This window comes from Tachyglossus aculeatus, chromosome 18, assembly GCF_015852505.1.
Source record: "Tachyglossus aculeatus isolate mTacAcu1 chromosome 18, mTacAcu1.pri, whole genome shotgun sequence".
Lineage (NCBI taxonomy): Eukaryota > Metazoa > Chordata > Mammalia > Monotremata > Tachyglossidae > Tachyglossus > Tachyglossus aculeatus.
Window position 1 is genome coordinate 745,025 of NC_052083.1, and position 19,859 is coordinate 764,883.

At 47.2% G+C, this 19,859-nt stretch overlaps 1 protein-coding gene across 2 annotated transcripts in view; it reads left to right on the forward strand.

Moving 5' to 3' along the window:
* TRAPPC9 (trafficking protein particle complex 9) overlaps nt 1–19,859 on the forward strand; it is a 200,014-nt gene that overhangs the window by 81,101 nt on the left and 99,054 nt on the right. For both annotated transcript variants that reach the window (XM_038759976.1, XM_038759977.1), the window contains one exon: nt 249–373. In XM_038759976.1, coding sequence (XP_038615904.1) covers nt 249–373 — 125 coding nt within the window. The remainder of the gene's footprint in view (nt 1–248; nt 374–19,859) is intronic.

Consider the following 19,859-nt stretch of genomic DNA (forward strand, 5'->3'; position numbering starts at 1 on the left):
GGCAGAGTTCTCACATAAATGGACCTCCATTCACATAAATGGACCTCCTTCTGACTCCTTGCTTGTGGGCCTCCTCCCCAGATACCCAAATGCAGTCTGACCTTTGATGTAAAAATAATCTCATCCTCAAGTGCAGCGTTTAGGAGAAGGGAGAATTCTTTCTTCCATCTACTCCGTGCCAAGTCTGCTTGGACCATGTGCAAACTCAGAAAATGAAGCTTGACTTGTGATGTGTTTATGTTTTCTAGATGGAATTAGTGTCAGTGGACTTCCCTTCTCCAGTCCATTCCGGCAGGTGGTCAAGCCCCGAGTAGACAGCAAACCCACCAACCCCCCTGAAAGCAGTAAAGCTGGAGACTTCAGTCATATCAAGGTAAGGAGCCCTCAGCCTCAAAGGAAGGGAGTGAGAACCCTCCTTGAGTTTTCTGTGCAAAAGGATGGAGGTAAAATTGGAAAGACATGAGGGGAAGAGGAGAAGGAACTGCTTTGAAATTGTGTGTGTGTGTGTGTGTGTGTGTGTGTGTGCATGCGAGCGCACAGTGGGGAGGGCAAACTTTTCTGATTGTGGGAAATTGGCCATTCTGAAGCTTCACAGTTTGCTGCCCCAGGAAAAGAATTCAGCACAGGTCCTCTCTGCTGGGACATTGGATTTCATATGCATTAGCGGGACTGGTGCGTTGACCGTAAAAATCACTCTGTCCAAGCACTTGGGCTCAGAACGTTTTTCCACTTTCCTTGCTGGAGTCTTTGAAGACTCTCATTTGGAGACCTATCAATGTTGACTGGGGTTGCAAGTTTGGAGCAACAGAGGTTAAGGGCTTTGGGCAAGTGCTTGTTCTCTCAAGTGTTTTAATTGGACAGGCCAGGAAACAGAGTGCTCCATGTCCATCCGTTCCCCCCCACCCCACCACTGGGCTGTAGTCATTCTGAGGTGATACTGGGCTGTACCCTTGAGGACACCCCATTTGCACTTATGGCAGTGTTTCTCCCACTGCTGCCTAACTGGTGATAGTTCTGTGTTGGGGGGCACCACGAGCCTTGGTGGCTGGAGCTGGAATGGTGAGATGTCCCAGGAAGGCAAGTTTTCATAGGCAAAAAGGTTTCCACTCTTTGAAGTGGATGTGGCAGAGGTCTAACAGTTCCTGCTTCTCCCCTCAGGGGTCATGTATGCTCCCCCTGTATTGTGGGGCCTAAAAGAAGCTTAGGTTCTCAGGCCCCTTCTAACTTCCCATTCCCCAGACCCTTTCTTATTTAGCAAATGGATCTTTGATGCTCCTTGACTTGTGACTTCATGATGCAAACAGAGTGAAACCCCACCATAGGTTTCTTCTCAAAACTTGGCTAGGTCAGGCAGACAAGTCAGGCTGAGGGAGAGGTGACATTAGGTGCCTTTTCTGTTTGGCTGGGAGCCTGGCTCTCTGGACGTCTGGGCCCTGACCACCCCGTGGCATTGGTCCCTGCCACTGTTGCTCTGCTCCCGTTGTGTCTCGAAGGGCAGAGGTGGACCCACCCTCCATAGCCATTGGCTCCGGTCTGTGGCCCCCGGTTGTTTCTGCCCACAGACTTGGCCCCAGAGTGAACAGTGACTTCCTGGGTATGTTGGCCTGATGACTATAATCCCGTTCTGTGCTGACTGGCCTCCGGCCCACCTGAAGGACAGTTGACCCTGGCCCCTCTCATTCGGCACACACCTCAAACATTAGCTATAAATGAATTTGTGCATATGTAGATATACACGAATGGGTCTGTAGATGTCATTGCTGCTTATAGGGAAATCCTATCCCCACGTGTCAGGATGGATGTCTAACCCGTGGGCTGTGCTTCACTGTGGGAGTGGCAGCCTAGACCCTCGCTGGGCTGGCGGGCTTGTCTTGTCTCAGGCACAGCCTCTCGGTCTCTGTTTCCAGCCTGCCTCCAGAATCCCCAGTTTTGGCAAATCCTCTGCTCAAGGAGAGCAAGCCCTTCTCCTGGGGTTGCCCACCGGCCTGCTCTGATGTTTTTCTTTAGGCTCCGCTGGCACTTCAGGGCACTTAGTCAGTATTCCTCGAAGCAGGTGACACTGTTAGTTAATTGGAAATGGGCTAAACCTGTAAAATGATTGCTGTGGAAGAAAGCACCCTGGGAAGATGTGACTCAGCCCAAGGCTGCTGCTTCCTTAATCGGCTGAAGAGAGGGAAAAAGTTCAAATCGCTTCACCCGAGAGCTCTTCTTGGGTTAAAATACTTTTCATGGGTTTTTTGGTCTCTATTTGCAGAGTTTTAGGTTTTGGGGTTTTGTTTTCGATGCTTTGTGAAATTTTCAAGCGTGAAACTCACCACAGTGATTGTGAGTAGTAAGTGCCATGACTGTAGCCAGTGTGGTACTGGGAGTGTCCGACCTGATTAACTCCTAGTTCCCTAAGTGCTCGACACACAGTAGTTACTTAACACCATAATACTAAGTGGATGCTCCAGGTATTTTTTTTTATATCCAGAGAGCCGTTTCTCCTTGTTTACATACTAGCTTCTAAAGGGGTCTCAAGTTCCTTCTGAATAGCTCACTCAGTGAACCCTACCCTCTTTCTCGTATCATGCTAGCAAGAATTTTTTTATTCTGACTAGCCCGTTTATCAGGCGAGTGAGGGACTAGTTTTTGTCTTCTGGTAGATTCAGATTTGAAGATTCCTTGCAGGTCGTTGCCCCGTGCAGACTCTGAACACCGTGAAGCTGTCTGCAGAGCTTGATTTTGATACCAAAGAAATGGAAATCAAATCTGACGTAGGAAGCTGAAATCTGAGAGTTGGGTTGCCTTGGTTGGCTTTCAAGATCCTAGGTGCAGGGTCAGGAATGAGATCCTGCAGCCTGCCCCCAGGTACCGTCAGGATGAGTTCTCCTCCCAGTTGGGTTTCCCCTTCTCTCCCAGCATTGGCCAAGGTGTCACAGTGTTTGTCTGTTTCTCCATTAGTCAAAGGCCCCCATCAGCCCACACTACCCTCCCCTGTCCAAGGCCCTGCAGTGGGGAGCAGTTGGGAAGTAGAGATCACACACCAACCCCACACATTGAAGGCAGTGCTCCGATTCTCCTGAGCTTCCTTCCAGTCGTGGCGTCTATTCTATGCTTCTAGGCCCAGAACCCATTACCTGGTCTCACACCCATCTCTAATTTGCCTGGGAAATAATAGGACACAGAGGACCTGGGGACTGCCCAGAAGGAGGTAGGGTGTAGGGTCCCACGTTTAATTGGCTAGGGGAGTTTCAGGATCGGGTAGTGGTTGCTTCAGGAATTGACGTACCTTCCGAATATTGCCCTTCCACCTCAGTCAGTTCCTCCTCTGTTGAAGGAGGCAGATGTGTTGTTGAGAGCACCTGGTTTTCTCGGGGGAGGGAAAATAACACCTTTTATTATTGGCAGCGAGGAATGGAAAAGCAGCAGGAAATTAAAAAGTAAAAATAGAAAAAAAAATTGTCGACATCTTGCAGAAACTGGAGGCCGATCATATTTCCTTCATTTTATTGGGATAACTCAGCTTCAAGGAGAGGCCAAAAATCTCTAATTCTGACTCAAGGGTGAGACGGATCATAGGCTGATAGAAACAAGAGACCCTCACGGAACAAAATAGCCAAAACAAAGAAGAAAATCTCTTATAGATTGATCCCTCACTAGAGGTTAAGCTCCTTGTGAACCAGGGAGCATGACACATGCTTCTGTTGTACTTTCCCAAGTGCCCTCTGGGCACTCAGTAAATACCCTACCAGCCACTACTGGTGGAGATCCTTTGTGTCTTTGTTTTCTGGAGTTAGTTCTGTCAGGTGTAAAGATTGTTTTTTAGCAGAAAGGTTGAAAGGGTATAGATAGCCTGACCTGCCTCTGAGCGGGGACCTGAAAAATCCTGGCTTGCTGCCAGGCCAAGAGCCTGGTATGTCATGGGAGGAGCTTTCAAGTGAGTCCAATGGGACCGGGAAGCCTATTCCCCATATTTGAGCTGGATTCCACCGGACGTTGCCCACCAGGTTGGGTGGAGGGTCCAGAACCTTGTTATAGGACTGATGTGTCTGCATGCAACAAGGTGGTCATGAGCTTCCCTGCCTAGCCTCATTCCGGGCCAGACACCCTGCTTCTTATCCATTGCTTCCTGTTCTCTCTCCATGTCCAGACTCGGGTCCATGTCGCTTAGAGTAGGGGAGAGCCGGGGGATGGCTGACCCGAGAGCTTCTCTTGGTTCCAGCTGGTGACCACCCTGGCTCATGAACTGGTCCTTACCAGGGTCTTGGGAAGGTGTTCCCAGCCTGATGGTAACCCCCGGAAGCATCCCGGCAGAGAAGCAGCACGGCGTAGTGGCTAGAGCTTGGGCCTGGAAGACGGATGGTCATGGGGTCTAATGCCAGCTCTGCCACTTGCCTGTTGGGTGACCTTAGGCAAGTCACTTTGCTTCTCTGTGCCTCAGTTACCTCATCTATAAAATGGGGTTTGAGACTGAGCCCTACATGGGACAGAGACTGTGTCCATCTCAATTTGCTTGTACCCACCCCATAGCACATAGTAAGTGCTTAACAAGTACCATCATCCTTATTATTTTTATTATTATTATTATTATCCCCTCTAGGAGGCCCAGGCAAGCGGGTGGAAAGGCTCCAGTATGTCACCAAACTGACAGCACTGCCTGGGTTGGGTGGTGGGCAGGGCAGGGCAGGGCCAGGAGCCTTGTGCGTTCATTCCACACCTGCCTCCCCCCTGGCCACCACCAGCGTCCAGCTTCCTAGTGCCAGCCTCTACTTGGACTTGGAGCAGGACCCCAAAAGCTCCTACCTCAGCAGGAGATTGACAGGGAGGGGTCTGAATGGTTGGTAAAGCCCCCAGACTCTACCCCAACCTTGTTGGGTTCCAATCACGCCCGTCCGTCAGGCGGCTCCCAGGTCATTTGCCTGCCTTCCGGATCCTCGTTCAGGTGAACTTGGCTGCTGCAGGAAAATTCTCTTCCCAGATTGTTCCTCCTGGTCTGTGCACAGGCAGCACCAGTCAGTCCCAGCTTGTTGTGCTGTAAACTTGTCTGAGCTTTAACAGTTACTGCCTGAGCAATGGGAGCTCTTCAAGTATCTCTGTGGGACACGACCAAAACCGTGGCAGGGGCCCACCAATGCTGCCTTTTGCAGGTGTTGTTAGTCATGCCTGGGCTGTGTAAGTTTGGCATGTAAGTTAGAGAAGCAGCATGGCTCAGTGGAAAGAGCGCGGGCTTGGGAGTCAGAGGTCATGGGTTCTAGCCCCGCCTCCGCCACTTGTCAGCTGTGTGAATTTGGGCAAGTCACTTAACTTCTGAGGCAGTTAACTGAGGCACAGGCCTCAGTTACCTCATCTGTAATTTGACTGATTAAGACTGTAAGCCCCATGTGGGATAACCTGATTACCTTCTATCTTTCCAGTGCTTAGAACAGTGCTTGGCACATAGTAAGTGCTGAACAAATGCCATCATTATTATTATTATTATTATATACTTGGCAAAGGGTACCTCAGTATTATCTCTTCAGAGCTCCAAGTTCCTATCTGGAGTGTTGGAGTGGGAAAAGAAGGTCAGAAAATGGCACGTTGTCAATTGTATGCCACAAAAAGCTATGTTCGTTTCCAGGCACAAGGAAAAAAGAAATAATTGAAAGGAGAGAGAGAGAGAGCGAGAGAGAGAGAGAGAGAGAGTGAGAGTGTGTGTGTGTGTGTGTGTGACAGAGTGTTCCTAAGGACAAATGTTCAGAATCTGTATTGTGGAGCTATTTTTAGACAACTTTTGTCCCTATAGTGCTGTTTAAAGATTCAGTTCGGGCTGCTAATGGGTATATTTATAACCACTCTGTCAACTGCCACAGCGTGAATGCTATTACAGATGGTGCTATTCTTGGAAGCAAGTTGCCATGGTTACCATTAACCCTTTAGCTAGTTTTCCCTAAATCCGAGTGCTTTTTCAAGAAGCTGGCAGTATCTGAATACACTCTTGTAATCTTGCCCAGCAAGAAGGAAACAAAAGTGTTCTCGGGCGCAATTTATTTTTAAACTAAGAATAAAAGATAAATGGATAGGGGCACAGTTAATTACCAGCAGGAGAGACATCACTTTGCCCTGTGTCCCCATTGGCCTTTTAACCAGGGCTAATTATCCCTGAAGGGGAAACAGCAGCTTTTGTAGTTTCAGGAAACCCAAGCAAGTGGGGAATCATTGCAGCATTACTGGATTAGGAAAAGGGGGAATTGTTCTCTGGAGGGTTCCAGTTCCAGCTTCATTCCCTTGGGCTCCTCTCATTTATCATTTTGGTGAGGTTTAACAAAGGAGAAAGGAAAGATGCACATTCTTAAAGTTATTGCCCTAAGTTATCAAAGAAGACATCACAGATGGCAAAGTTCACCAGTGAATGCGAGGGTGGCTGAATTTCAGCCCAAGGTGGGACCCACAGTCTCAGCCACATTGTGCACACAAAGAAGCTGTCCCTTGTGTTGTCATGCTTGAAGGTTTGCAGCCCCTGATGCTGTTTTGTCTCCTTCAGCCTTGTCTCACGTGCCTTAGGCAAAATAGTTGCTCCTTTATTAATATCAGTGGTCTGACCTCCACAACTGACTCCCAGTTTTCAGCTGGAAGGCAGCATTTTTGATGCTTTGTTTGACAGGGTCCTCTGTTCCCCTTTTAGTTTCTCAATTTCAGCTCCCTGTATTATAATTCATTGTATTTGTAAAGCACTTACTCTTGTCAAGCTCTATTCTAAGAGCTGGGCTAGATCCTAATTAACCAGGTTGGGCACAGTCTCTGGGGTTATTTTGTGTGGGTTTTTTTTTTTAATGGTATTTGTTACACACTTACTTTATGCCAGACACCGTACTAAGCACTGGAGTTGATACAAGCTAACCACATTGGACACGTCCATGTCCCACAAGAAGCACTCAATGAGTGCCACTGATTGATTAATTGAGAGGAGAAGCTCCAAGGTTCTGCCCCAATGATTGGCACCTCAAGGAAGCTTTGTTCATTCATTCATTCAATCGTATTTATTGAGCGCTTACTGTGTGCAGAGTACTTTACTAAGCGCTTGGGAAGTACAAGTTGGCAACATATAGAGACGGTCCCTACCCAACAGCGGGCTCACAGTCTTCTGACCCCTTGGTCAGAGATTATCTCCTACAGGAATTTTCTGGGGTTTTTTATGGTATACGTTAAGCTCTTACTGAATCAGGCACTGTACTAAGCATTGGGGTAGATACAAGCCACTCAGGTTGGACACAGTCCATGTCCCACTTGGAGCTCACAGTCTTAATCCCAGTTTTACAGATGAGGTAACTGAGGCACAGAGAATTTAAGTGACTTGCCCAAAGGTCATACAACAGGCAAATGACGGAGCTGGGATTAGAACCCAGGTCCTTCTGACTCTTAGGCTTGTGCTCTGTCCATTAGGCCACACTGCTCCTCATCCAGTGATAGTTTGGGTTTCCTGCTGTTGTTCATTCTCCTCAGAAGTCCCACCTAGTGTAGCTGTGTTGAGTATAGTTTTGATGCTAGGAGGTGTCTACGATCTGATACTGAAAGTGGTCTGTAAATGCTGCTGATGGAACTGCTCAACTTGCTGGATGTAATGCCAGGGTGGGGCCTGGGTTTCATAGCTGTAGAAAAATTGGACAATCAATCATTGGTATTTATTGAGCGCTTACTATATGCAGAGCACTACTAAGCGCTTGGAAGAGTGCAGTACAACAGAATTAGCATACATGTTCCCTGCGCACAATGAGTTTACAGTCTAGAGGGGCCAGCACTGCAGCTCTGTCTACCTTTAGTTTGGTCTGGAGCCTGACCCCAAATTGTCGCCACTCTGTTCAGCAGTCTCTCAAAGGATATGCCGACCTATTATATTGTACTCTCCCAAGTGCTCTGCACATAGTACGTGCTCCATAAATGCCATCAGTTGATTGATTCCACTTCCTTGTCTATCATTGGGTTGTTGGTCATTGCGCCGTCTAGGTAACAGAGCTCTCTGTTAGCCAATATAAATTTTTGATTGTGTGAATGGCTTCCCTGGCGCAGGGTTGAGTCATCACCTGGCTGATGACTCTCTTTTCAGATTTAGGCATCATGCTTCAAGTCTGTGGTGTTGGAAGAGTTTCCTAGCAGTGAGCAAGTGCATTCTAACTCCCACGCATTTAGTACAGTGCTCGGCACATAATAAGCGCTCAATAAATGCCACTGATGATCAATCCTTCAGTAGTATTTATTGAGCGCTTACTGGGTGCAGAGCACTGTACTAAGCACTTGGGAGAGTATGGTACAACAGAGTTGGTAGACACATTCCCTGCCTACAACAAGCTCCCAGTCTAGAGGGAGCTTTATATTACTGGGAGACAGTAATATAAATAAATTATGGATATAATATGATGGTGATAAGATTCTTCCAGTATGGCTGTGCAGAATAAATCGAACAGGTCCAGGCCCACTTTGCATTCCTGCTTAACTCCATTGGCAGTTGGAATGGGTCAGGTGGGGCTCCCCCAGTTCTGACCTGGCCAATGATGCCACTGTGAAGCAGTCTCAGAAATGAAAGTGGATAAGCATCAGCAGTGGGAGTCTATTCTGTTGGCTTCATTAATATCCATACACATTTGAGAATGGTGCTTTATAGCCAAGGCAGCAAGTACTTGTTGAGTTATGGGCACCCCAGGAATACACCGTTACCCCTCTACAAAATGCCTCAGACCTCCTGGACCTCTTCACTTACAATGTGCTCAAACTGAATCTAGTAAGTAGTTGTAATGAAAAGGTTGACTTCAACATATCTTGATCTCTTTAATTGAATCTTTATCTTTACAGACTCTGATTCTCTTGAAAATCAATTAACTTCACCCTCACCCTCCCTCTTTACCCCTACTGAAATCTAAAAAGAATATGTTTAAAAGAGTAATTAGCAATCAATTGAGAACCCCTTCTTGGAAAGGCAATTAGCTAGCAGCCATGTTGGGCATTGTTCATGGAGTTGTGCTGTTCTAGGTGAGAATAATAAGGCTCATCACCAGTGATGGTGAGACCCCGGAGAGCCATGGTCATTCATTCATTCATTGTTGTATTTACTGAGTGCTTACTGTGTGCAGAGCACTATACGAAGTGCTTGGGAGAGTACAATACAACAGTAGACAGACACATTCTCTGCCCACAGTGAGCTTACAGTCAAGAGTGGAGTGAGACCGACAGTAATATAAATAAATAAGTTACAGATATGTAAAAAAAAAAAGCTTCGTGGGACTGGGAGGAGAGAAGAACAAAGGGAGCAAGTCAGGGTGATGCAGAAGGGAGTAGGAGAAGAGGGAGGGGTGGGGGGCGACTTTAGTCATGGAACACCTCTTGGAGGAGATGTGTCTTCAATAAGGCTTTGAAGAGAGAGAGTAATTGTTGGTTGGATTTGAAAAGGGAGGGTGTTCCAGACCAGAGGCAGGACGCGGATGAGGGGTCGGCATTGAGATAGGCGAGATCGAGGCACAGTGAGGAGGTTAGCACTAGAAGAGTGAAATGTGCAGCCTGGGGTGTAAGAGAGTAGCAAGGTGAGGTAGGAGAAGGCAAGGTGATTGAGTGCTTTAAAGCCAAGGGTGAGGAGTTTTTGTTTGATGTGGAGGTGGACGGGCAACCACTGGATCTTTTTAAGGAATGGGGTGACATGTCCTGAATGTTTTTGTAGAAAAATGATCTGGGCAGCAGACTGAAGTGGACTGAAGTGGGGAGAGACAGAAGGCTGAGATCAGTAAAGAAGCAGGTCACCCCCTGGGCCTGTGGGATGTGCCCTGACACCGTTGGTTTAATGGGGCCTGGGGTTAGAGAAATACTCTGCTATTCATTCATTCATTCATTCATTCATTCATTCAGCTGTATTTATTGAGCACTTACTGTGTGCAAAAGCACTGTACTAAGCACTTGGGAGACTGCAGTATAACAATAAATAGACACATTCCCTGCCCAAGACGAGCATACAGTCCAGAGGGAGCTTACAGTGTAGTGCTGGAGTGATCTAATGTGGGTTTTCTGCCACAGATGCCCCCATTTTACTGTGGGAAATCAGTACAGTGCCCAGTCCGCTCTCCTCTTCACTTTGTAAATTGGGGCACCATGCAAAAGCACTTTCAATATTGAGCTAAAATATTTAGAAAGCTTCCTGAAAAACTGAAGAGTGCACCACATGTGGTTTACTCTGCGAAAAAAAATAAGGTTGCTAGAGATGGCCAGAAGCGGGCCGGCCCTTTTGGAGGGACTGGCTTAAGCTGTTCCATGTTGCCCGGAAAGAAGACCAAGTGCCAGAGCAGTGACTGGCAGACTAAAATTGGGAAATGTAGGACGTTTTTATGAGTAAACGTTCAGGTGGAAACTAGCTACCTTTAAACAATGACAGAGATTCTGATCGGTAGAGTGGAAGGTTAAATCCGACCTCAGACCCGTGGTGTCCTCTGAGCCATTTCATCATTGAGATTTTACCAACGAACCAAAAATCATTTGTGTAGACATTGCTTGGGAGCACAACTGGACATTTTCCTTCGGTGAGGTGGGAGGAGTGGGCAGATGGAGGCTGGCGACAGAGTTCTGCACTGGAGAGGTTCCTGCTCCCTGGGCTTGGTGTGGAGTTTGATATTAATAACCCTACCCCAGGGGGCGAGGCGGAGGGAAGGATATTCCCTGAGCCCCTCCTGCTGGAGGCCAGCTGGTCCTCAGAACCAGGAGCCAGGAATCCTGACATTGCCCCGAGGAACTTGGCATCACGGTGCCCCAAAAAGGTCCCATCATCACTGTCATCTTTGTGGTCATGTTGTGGTCATTGTTGTGGTCATCATTTTGGTAGCATCGCTACCATCACCCCCTCCTCCTCAGGCAGTTAATCAAAACTGCTGCGGGACCAGTGCCATGTTGGAGTAGGAAAACAGACAGACCCTCTGCTCTCTGGGCTCCTTTGTCCTCAGAGAAGGATGTGAAGTTGGCAAGCAAAGAAAATGATAGCAACAGCCTGGCTCATAGATAAGCAAATTTGGGGGTGGGGGTGGGGGTTGTCTTTTTTTAAATTTTGCCAAACAAGGGGTGCCATCGTGGACATCGTCAGAGCAGGAAACCGAGCTGGCTGGGCTCTTTGGAAAAGGGAGGAATCCTTCCTCGACCATTCCCTGATTTTGTTCCCATTGGTGACCAGTTCATAGCTCAAGTTTTGCTGAGGCTGAATTGCCACTCTGTTTCCTACCTAAGATTGTATTGCAGCAATAGCTTCGGGTGGATATGATGAAATCATTTTACCTTTCAGATGAGCAAGGCACTTGAGAAACTAGAGCTTGACGGTTGAATATAAATGTTTGTGCGTCGAAGCTTTCTGTACCTTCGTGTTTTTTATGCTTCTGCTAGCTTCTCCCTCGGGATTTTGACTCGTGCAGCATTATGCACTTTCCTGGGCTGGGGATTGGAGGGAGGTAAAAGACAAAGAGAAGCCTGGATGGGCGTGAGCGAAAAGAAAGAGATCTGTGAAATCTTTCATGAAGGCCAATGGCTTTAACAGTGTTTTCAAAGCATAATACCACGAAGAGACTCCAAGGTAGATAAATTTGCCCTGAAGATGATTTATATTGAAGAGGGATGATTTTATATTGAAAATTAGCTTCTACATGGTGTACCTACTTAGGGGACTCATTTGCATTTTGAAAGTATCTGGATGACTTGAGCAATTAAAAATGCACACTATCCGTGTGTATACTATTTCCTCTTAAGTAATCATGAGGGTATATGTGCATACAGTATACATGCAGCACTGTGTTATATGATAATGAGCCTCTCTCCTTAGCCTCATAGGATTGGTTTTGGGTTTTTTTATTACTCTCCGTTGCTTTTTGTGACTTTCTCTGGGCCCAGTTAGCTCAGATTCACTGCCTGATACAATGTCATGCTATGCGGGATCAGCATGCCTTTCCCATGCTTCCATGCACCATAATAATAATAAAAATTGTGGCATTTAAGTACTCTGTGCCAAATACTGTGCTCAGTGCTGGAGTAGATCCAGTACAATCCAATCAGACAGAGTGTCTGTCCCACATGAGTGCTCACATCTAAGGGGGAGGGAACTGAATATTTAATCCCCATTTTATAAATGAAGAAACTTAGGCACAGAGAAGTTAAGTGACTTGCCCAAGATCATACAACAGCAAGTGAAGTAGAGTTGAAATTCAAACCTGGGTCTTCCTTTAGAAATCTAGATGAAGCTGTGTTAGCATCCTGTGGTTGTTATGCATGTGCTTGGGGGGGTGTGCGCAAATGCACATGCAGAGTGACTTGGTGGTTTGCAGCTGCCTGAGATTGAAGGGAGTCTTCGAACCCCGACCTCTGCCTGACTTAAATGAAAGTCCACCTCATGACACAATAGAGAGGTGCAGCCATTTCTGGCACAACGTGAGCTGTTCTCAAAGCCTCCCCATCCCCTTGTCACCCCTGTTAACCAAGCAGCACATGGTCTCGTTCTCTTTGTCCATGAGAAACAAGAGGTGTGTGGGTAGCTGGTCTGGAAGCCATTGAAACTGTTCCTGGTGGGTGTTAGCAGCCATTCAACAAGGGTTGGGCAGATACTCAGGGACTTGGGGGGAATTTGGGGAGAAAAACAGAATTTTGCTTGGCATTTCTAATCATTGTAATTTGGAGGATCCGAAACCCCAACCTTTGGATTTTGACAATGTCATCTCTCCCTCTGTGCCCTGACCTCACAGAAAATCTGAGGAAGAAGGAGATTCCCTCACTATAAGCCCACTTCCTGCCCAAATAATAATAATAATAATAATAATAATAATAATAATAATAATAGCATTTATTAAGCGCTTACTATGTGCAAAGCACTGTTCTAAGCACTGGGGAGGTTACAGGGTGATCAGGTTGTCCCATGTGGGGCTCACAGTCTTAATCCCCATTTTACAGGTGAGGTAACTGAGGCACAGAGAAGTTAAGTGACTTGCCCAAAGTCACACAGCTGACAAGTGGCAGAGCAGGGATTTGAACCCATGACCTCTGACTCCAAAGCCCGTGCTCTTTCCACTGAGCCACACTGCTTCCCCACAGTGCTCTCCTCCTCAGGTCCTCTTCCACAGAACAAGTGCTCAGGAGCCAAAGGCCTGCAGGTTAGGAAGTGCTTTGGGAGTGTATGCAGTCAATTTATCAGTCAGTAGTATTGACTGAGCACCTTCTGTGTGAAGAACCCTGTCCCAAGTCCTAGTGAGAGTACACTGAAGAAGTGGTCCTGGACCTCAGGGGACTTACAGTCTAATAGGGGAGAAAATCCGAATTCTGTGCCCATAGGAGAATCCTGGCAGCAGTTCAGAAAGAAAAACATTAGAGGAGCCCTGAAGTTAAAAGTTACTAGATTTGTTAAGTTTTATTAGTCTTTTTCTGTAAAATAGTTTCCTTTTTCATAGGTAAATGGATCCTTGATTATATTCAGAAGGGAGGGGAAGTCCCATTTGCATCTGAGATTCTTTTCAGGTCTAGATTTCATTGTTTCTTGCCAGAGAAAAACTCTTTTGAGCTGTCTTCTTTTTTTGTATTAGGTGTCTATACAGGAGTCATCACCTGTAGTTAAATGTTTCTCTTTTCTGTCAAACTCTTTGAGACTAATTCACATCAACAAGTAGCTCTTTAGAATGATGTCATTCCATTTTAGGGAAATTGCTCTGGTTCTGCAGGAGCGTTAAACCCTACTGGGCCTCATTCAGAAACTTTCCCCTGCTTATACCAAATGCATATATGAGAGTGCGTGTGATGATTGTGCCCTGGTGGTGGCCTGACAGTTTCTTCACTTCTAGCCTATTCCCAAAGATTTCTTTCCTGGTTCTCCATTTCTGAGGGAGGGAGGTGGAAAATTCCACCCAGAGCTGTCAAGCCAAATCTGGCTAATGTCCTCAATCCTTTGGGGGTGGTTTCCTGTGTGCCTGTAGAGTGCAAAACTCTGTGGTAGTGTGGGCTTGGGAGTATGGCAAAAGTGAGACCCATGATCACGATCACTGCCCTCTGGGAGCTTACGATCTGGTGGAGTGCACAGACAGAATTTATTGACGCATAAAACCATCCAGTGCTGGCCCAGGCATGTCCTGGAAGCCACCAATTAATAGAATTCTGGTAGGTTGGGAGACCTGTTGACTCCACAGATTATTTTAATCAGCTACTCTGTTCGTTTCCCAAATATCTGAGAAAGCAAATCTCATTTTCTCATGAAGGGCATTTTTGGTTAAGGAAAAATTTCAAATCAGAAAAGTTATTTATTTCTTTAGCTCTCTGTGTATATATTTTGAACTTTTAGAGCAAGCTCTGTTTAAAAATCCTTTTTTATGAAAGATGCATCTATTTTCCATGAATTAACTTAGAAATTCACAAATCAGGAAGAGCTAATGATCCATTTTTCCAGTTAATAAAGACATGAGCTGAGAAAATCCCATGCTCTATTCATTATATTCGGTGAATGTCTTGACGTACTTATTTTTGGAGCAAATTGAAGGATGATAAAATGACTCAGTAATCACAGTGGAAACAAGTTAGATGCTGATGCTGGTGTTCATGGCCCCGTCTCATCAATGGGAGTCGGGGTGCGCTATTTTCCCATGCACGAGTAGGTTCTCCAGCAGATGGCCAGTTGCCCGGGAGGCGGGAGCTGCCGGCCACCCGGGCCAGGAGGAGAGGGACCGAGACCCCGATGCGATGATTCCAACCTTTTCCCGGGCTCTGCTGCCAGCTTGCTCTGAGACGAGTGTCGCCAGTTCCGCTTCAAGCATCTGGAGTGCAGAGAGAGCGAGTGTCAAGCATTTCTGAATCACTCTGCTGTGTGACAGCGAAGCTAGCTGATTCCCTTGAACAAGCTGCAGGCTTTTCCCTCCTCCCTGTCCCCACCCTCTCCCTCCCACTCGGTGGCTGAAGCTCTCCTCTCCCCATTGCCAGCTGCCACCCCCCCTGGACCTGACTCTCTGCCAGCTGGCCTGCTGGGACCACTGGGACACCTGGACATGGCTGATGCCCAGTTCTCTGCTCCCCTGCCTCTGGATTCCAGTTCTCCCAATGCCCCCAGGGCTCTGGTTGCCTCCCCCCAAAACACACACACACACACACACACACACACACACACACACACACACACACACACACATACACACACACACTCTTTCTCTCTCTCTCTCTCTCTCTCTCTTTCTCTCTCTCTCTCTCTCTCTCTCTCTCTCTCTCTCTCCCCTTCCCCCTCATTTCAGTTTCTGCCAGTGGGGAGGTTTGCTGGAGCTTGTGGGAGTTGCTACTTCGGCTCCATGGCCATTGTCTGGTTGGTCAAGAAGTCATTCTGTTCCTCACTTTCATACTTTTCCCCTTTCTGGCAGTACTGCTTGTAGAAATTTGCGTTGCTCTGATTGTGCCTCTCTCTACTGACTGATTCATTCAGTCATTCAATCGTATTTATTGAGCGCTTACTGTGTACAGAGCACTGTACTGAGCACTTGGGAAGTGCAAGTTGGCAACATGTAGAGACGGTCCCTACCCAACAACGGGCTCACAGTCTAGAAGGGGGAGACAGGCAACAAAACAAAACATGTAGACAGGTGTCAAAATCAGAACAAATAGGCTTATAGCTATAAGCACATAATTAACAAAATAAATAGAATGGTAAATATGTGCAAGTAAAATAAATAGAGTAATAAATCTGTACAAATGTACACAAGTGCTGTGGGGAGGGGAAGGAGGTAGGGTGGGGGGTGGGGAAGAGGAGAGGAAAAAGGGGGCTCAGTCTGGGAAGGCCTCTTGGAGGAGGTGAGCTCTCAGTAGGGCTTTGAAGGGAGGAAGAGAGCTAGCTTGGTGGATGTGTGGAGGGAGGGCATTCCAGGCCAGGGGAAGGATGTGGGCTGATGTCACAACACTGATTGTATATTCCCTAGGGATAGAGCTCTAACATACTCCTGCTGGACTGTAAGCTTCTTGAGGGCAGGGACCATTTTTATGACTTCTATTGTACTCCCTCAAGTGCCTAATACAGTACTCCACATGCAGGAGGCACTCAGTCAATCCTACTGATAGATCTGATGTTGATTATTCCCTTTAGAAACGATAGCTGATTCAGTCCATGTGAGGTGCGGGCTTCAGTTTGTGACTGTTTCCTAAAATTTGTAAATTACAAACAATAAACCAAACCACTGACTCATCTCTTCCCTCGGGGGTCTGCAACCCCCTCTGAGAGGGAGGGGGAAAAAAAGTGCTTTAGTTTAAATGACCATTTCAGTGAATTTTAATGAAATGGACTCAAGGTCTGGAGAGGAATCCTCTTGGGATAAAAGGATGAGAATGGACCATGATCCCACTCAGGTCACCATTCTGGAGGTGTAAAGGTTGTCCCCATTATCTCCCCAGCTGTAAGAAAACTGCTAATGATTTCTTTCCCGCCACCTCCCAGCATTAGTCATAATCTGTGAAACGCCGAGGCCTCAGAGCCTTCTGAATGATCTCACTTTGTCCACGGTTATTGCCTCAGTTCCCATCCCCTCTGCTTGCTGGGTGTCCAGGAGATGGGAGAAGTTTTGGCCTAACACCAGCTAGCCGATGATGCAGGAGGAATTTAATGTCCCCAAGTGGCATACATCCCAGTATGCACAGCACATTACCTATCGATAAACGCACAGTTGGGTGTGCACTGTAGCTTTCTAGTCCTCTTGGAGCATCACGTGTTGAAAAACCCAGAGCCCAAAGAGCGATTATGAAATGGTTATCAAAATTATCGGTTTGGGGGTGGTGGGGTGGACACAGGCATTAGGATTAAATCCTGGGTGCAGTTGAAATAAATGTTCCTTAAGTGGAGAAGACAACAGCGTTCACATACCCCCATAGATCAAATCAAAGTCAGCTAGAGCAGGCAAATTAAGAACATTTTAATAATGGATTCTCATAACTGGGTTCAAGCTCATAAAGCATGAATTGTCTGTTGTTTTCATAAATGTTGGCATTGTTATAGCTCTCTGGGGCTAGAATGGGGCAGTGAATTATTGGCGCTTCCTCTGGGTTTTTGTTTAGTGCTCAAGTTGGTTCTCGTGGCAAGGTTCCAGGGTTGACGTCGAATGATACCCGGTTCATTTGTTACTGTTGTAAAATCCCCTAATTACAGGCCCTCTTCTGCTACTGTAATAACTGTGTTAAAACCGTAATGGCCTTTAAGTGCACCGCCCAAAGAGGAGGAGAAAAATTACCAAAACAACATCCCTCCTCACCTGGCTATTGAAAAGCTGCTGGCAACATTTTGCTGGCATTGCCTTCAAAAGGGGTGACCCAAGGTGAACCTCCCATGAACCGCCATCTGAACAATGTGGCAAAGAATGTGTTGGATGAATGGGGAGAGGAGGAGGAGAGGAAAAAGGGGGGGTTAGTCTGGGAAGGCCTCCTGGAGGAGGTGAGCTCTCAGTATATATTTGTACATATTTATAACTCTATTTTATTTGTGCATATTACTCTATTTTATTAATGATGTGTATATAGCTATAATTCCATTTATTCTGATGGTATTGACACCTGTCTACTTGTTTTGTTTTGTTGTCTGTCTCCCCCTTCTAGACTGTGAGCCCATTGTTGGGTAGGGACTGTCTCTATATGTTGCTGATTTGTACTTCCCAAGCACTTAGTACAGTGCTCTGCACACAGTAAGAGCTCAATAAATATGATTGAATTAATGAATGATAAGTTGGAATGTATGATTCCTGGAGTTTTCATTTGAGACTGACAGATACCCTTTTGGAGTCAGGCTTCTGCCTTAGATCAATCAGTCAATCGTATTTATTGAGCGCTTCCTCTGTGTAGAGCACTGTACTAAGTGCTTGGGAGAGCCCAGTGTAATAGAGTTGGCAGTCACGTACTCTGCCCACAACGAGCGTACAGTCTAGGGGGGCTTCCATGTAACCTGACAGAATTTGCTCATGTAGTCAGAAGGATGATGAGAAGGAGGAGGATGCAGACCAAAAGCTTTTGAAATTATGCCAGAGTTTGGCCAGGGTTGGGGTGTGGAGGAGAGAGGTGCGTCTCCTCTAGTTCCAGCCTGTTACTGCTAACCTGAACCCCCTCTGATCACAGTGACAGCCACTATCAATCAGTGGTATATACTGACCACTTACTGTGTGCAGAGCACTTTACTAAGCATTTGGGAGAGTACAGTATAACAGAGAGGTAGACATGTGACCTGCCCACAAGGAGCCTACAGTCTAGAGGACTGTCAGATCTGGGGTTGACCACAATCTCAGTCCTGACACCGGCCACAGCCAAACCTTAGATCCTCCTTCCACCAACTGGCGTGATCTCTCCCCTGCCAGAGAGGAGAGTAGTTTCGCCCCAGGGTCCTTGGTCTCATTTGGATCATTAAGGAGGCCCGTTCTCCCAGAATGTACATCTCGAGGTGGATATCATCCCTGGTTAGGATTTCAGATATCTGCTAGAGTGGAGGCTCCTAGTGGGTGGGGAGTGTGCCTTGTGGTTCAATCAATCAATCGTATTTATTGAGCGCTTACTATGTGCAGAGCACTGTACTAAGCGCTTGGGAAGTACAAATTGGCAACACATAGAGACAGTCCCTACCCAACAGTGGGCTCACAGTCTAAAAGGGGGAGACAGAGAACAGAACCAAACATACCAACAAAATAAAATAAGTAGGATAGAAATGTACAAGTAAAATAAATAAATAAATAAATAGAGTAATAAATATGTACAACCATATATACATATATACAGGTGCTGTGGGGAAGGGAAGGAGGTAAGACGGGGGGATGGAGAGGGGGACGAGGGGGAGAGGAAAGAAGGGGCTCAGTCTGGGAAGGCCTCCTGGAGGAGGTGAGCTCTCAGCAGGGCCTTGAAGGGAGGAAGAGAGCTAGCTTGGCGGATGGGCAGAGGGAGGGCATTCCAGGCCCGGGGGATGACGTGGGCCGGGGGTCGACGGCGGGACAGGCGAGAGCGAGGTACAGTGAGGAGATTAGTGGTGGAGGAGCGGAGGGTGCGGGCTGGGCAGTAGAAGGAGAGAAGGGAGGTGAGGTAGGAGGGGGCGAGGTGATGGAGAGCCTTGAAGCCCAGGGTGAGGAGTTTCTGCCTGATGCGCAGATTGATCGGTAGCCATTGGAGGTTTTTGAGGAGGGGAGTAATATGTCCAGAGCGTTTCTGGACAAAGATAATCCAGGCAGCAGCATGAAGTATGGATTGAAGTGGAGAGAGACACGAGGATGGGAGATCAGAGAGAAGGCTAGTGCAGTAGTCCAGACGGGATAGGATGAGAGCTTGAATTAGCAGGGTAGCGGTTTGGATGGAGAGGAAAGGGCGGATCTTGGCAATGTTGCGGAGCTGAGACCGGCAGGTTTTGGTGACGGCTTGGATGTGAGGGGTGAATGAGAGAGCAGAGTCGAGGATGACACCAAGGTTGCGGGCTTGTGAGACGGGAAGGATGGTAGTGCCGTCAACAGAGATGGGAAAGTCAGGGAGAGGACAAGGTTTGGGAGGGAAGACAAGGAGCTCAGTCTTCGACATGTTGAGCTTTAGGTGGCGGGCAGACATCCAGATGGAGATGTCCTGAAGGCAGGAGGAGATGCGAGCCTGGAGGGAGGGGGAGAGAGCAAGGGCAGAGATGTAGATCTGGGTGTCATCAGCGTAGAGATGATAGTTGAAGCCGTGGGAGCGAATGAGGTCACCAAGGGAGTGAGTGTATATTGAGAACAGAAGGGGACCAAGCACTGAACCTTGGGGAACCCCCACAGTAAGAGGATGGGAGGGGGAGGAGGAGCCTGCAAAAGGGGGAGGAGACTGAGAAAGAACGACCGGAGAGATAAGAGGAGAACCAGGAGAGGACGGAGTCTGTGAAGCCAAGGTCAGATAACGTGTGG